At 48.6% G+C, this 1,643-nt stretch overlaps 1 protein-coding gene across 2 annotated transcripts in view; it reads right to left on the reverse strand.

Moving 5' to 3' along the window:
• Positions 1–1,643, reverse strand: part of URM1 (ubiquitin related modifier 1) — a 24,615-nt gene that overhangs the window by 17,326 nt on the left and 5,646 nt on the right. For both annotated transcript variants that reach the window (XM_011931282.1, XM_011931281.1), the window contains exon 2: positions 266–336. In XM_011931282.1, coding sequence (XP_011786672.1) covers positions 266–336 — 71 coding nt within the window. The remainder of the gene's footprint in view (positions 1–265; positions 337–1,643) is intronic.

A 1,643-nucleotide genomic window follows, 5' to 3' on the forward strand; every position in this document is an offset into this window, starting at 1 on the left:
TAGAGACGGGATTTCACCATGTTGGCCAGGCCGGTCTCCAACTCCTGACCTTGTGCTCACCGCCCACCCTGGCCTCCCAAAGTGCTGGGATTACAAGCGTGAACCACTGGGCCTGGCCGTGCAGACTCTTTTTATTCCTCTGCCTGCTAGAGAGGCAGCTTAGCACACGGGTGCAGAACACAGGCCTGAACAGGGCTGGGTGTTCCCCATGGACCAACTCCTGTTCAACGGCCCCAAGAGAGGGGTTCAGAAAGCCAGTACTCACAGGGTTCCTCCTGTCCAGGCAAAGTGACTTGATGTTTCTTAATACCGTCAAACAGGAGCTCCGCACCACCTCTGCAAAGGAAGACCAGAGAAAAAGACAGCTAGGTGAGGTCCTGCAAATAGGAAGAGGTAGCGGAAACGGAAAACTGAGGATAGGGCTGGTAATAAAGCCCGAGAGAAGCAGAGACTAAGGTGCAGCAACACCTTGGGTGCAGTGACCAATTCTTTTTCTTCCCCTTTCTTTCTTAGAGACAGGGTCTCACTCTGTCACCTATGCTGGAACGCAGCAGTGCAATCATAGCTCACTATAACTTTGAATTCCTGGGTTCAAGAGACCTTCCTGTTCAACCTCCCAAATAGCTAGGCCTACAGGTGCGTGCCACCATGCCACCATATCAGGCTACTTTTTATATTTATATTTACATTTATATTTATATTTATATTTCACTTTGTTTAGTCTCACTCTGTTGTCCAGGCTGGAATGCAGTGGTGTGATCTCAGCTCATAGCAACCTCCGCCTCCCAGGTTAAAGCGATTCTTGTGCCTCAGACTCCCGAGTAGCTGGAACTACAGGCATGAGCCACCACGCCTGGCTAAATTTTGTATTTTTAGAGAGAGGGTTTCACCATGTTGGCCAGGCTGGTCTCAAACTCTTGACCTCAGGTGATTCGCCCACCTTGGCCTCTCAAAGTGCTGGGATTACAGGCGTGAGCCACTGAGCCCGGCCCATATCAGGTTAATTTTTAAATTTTTTTGTAGAGATGGAATCTTGCTGTGTTACCCAGGCTGATCTCAAACTCCTGGCCTAAAGCAATCCTCCCATTTTAGCCTCCCAAAGCACTGGGATTACAGGCACAAGCCACTCTGCCCAGACCCAGTGACTAATTCCTAAATATGACTTCTAATGTGGTAAAGTAGGATATAATTTTTACTAATAATCAAGTACCGGCTAGGTGTGGCGGCTCACACCTGTAACCCTAGCACTATAGGAGGTGAGGCGAGATGACTGCTTGAGGCCCGGAGTTTGAGACGAGCCTCAGTGAAACAGAGCCTCGGTGACATAGCAAGACCTTGTCTCTACGTTATTATTATTAATATTATTAGGCGCCCAGCAAATTATCTATTTATTTATTTTTGAGACAAGGTCTTGCTTTGTCACCCAGCATGAAGTGTAGTGGCACAATCACAGCTCACTGCAGCCTTGACCTCCTAGGCTTAAAAGCAATCCTCCCACATCAGACCCCCAAGCAGCTGGGACTATAGGTGCATGGCATCACACTCAGCTAATTTTGTACTTTTTGTAGAGATGGGATTTCGCCATGTTGCTCAGGCTGGTCTTGAACTCCTGAGCTCAAGTAATCTCCCTGCCTTGGCCTCCC

Source organism: Colobus angolensis, unplaced genomic scaffold (assembly GCF_000951035.1).
Source record: "Colobus angolensis palliatus isolate OR3802 unplaced genomic scaffold, Cang.pa_1.0 Scaffold9, whole genome shotgun sequence".
NCBI classification, from domain to species: Eukaryota; Metazoa; Chordata; class Mammalia; order Primates; family Cercopithecidae; genus Colobus; species Colobus angolensis.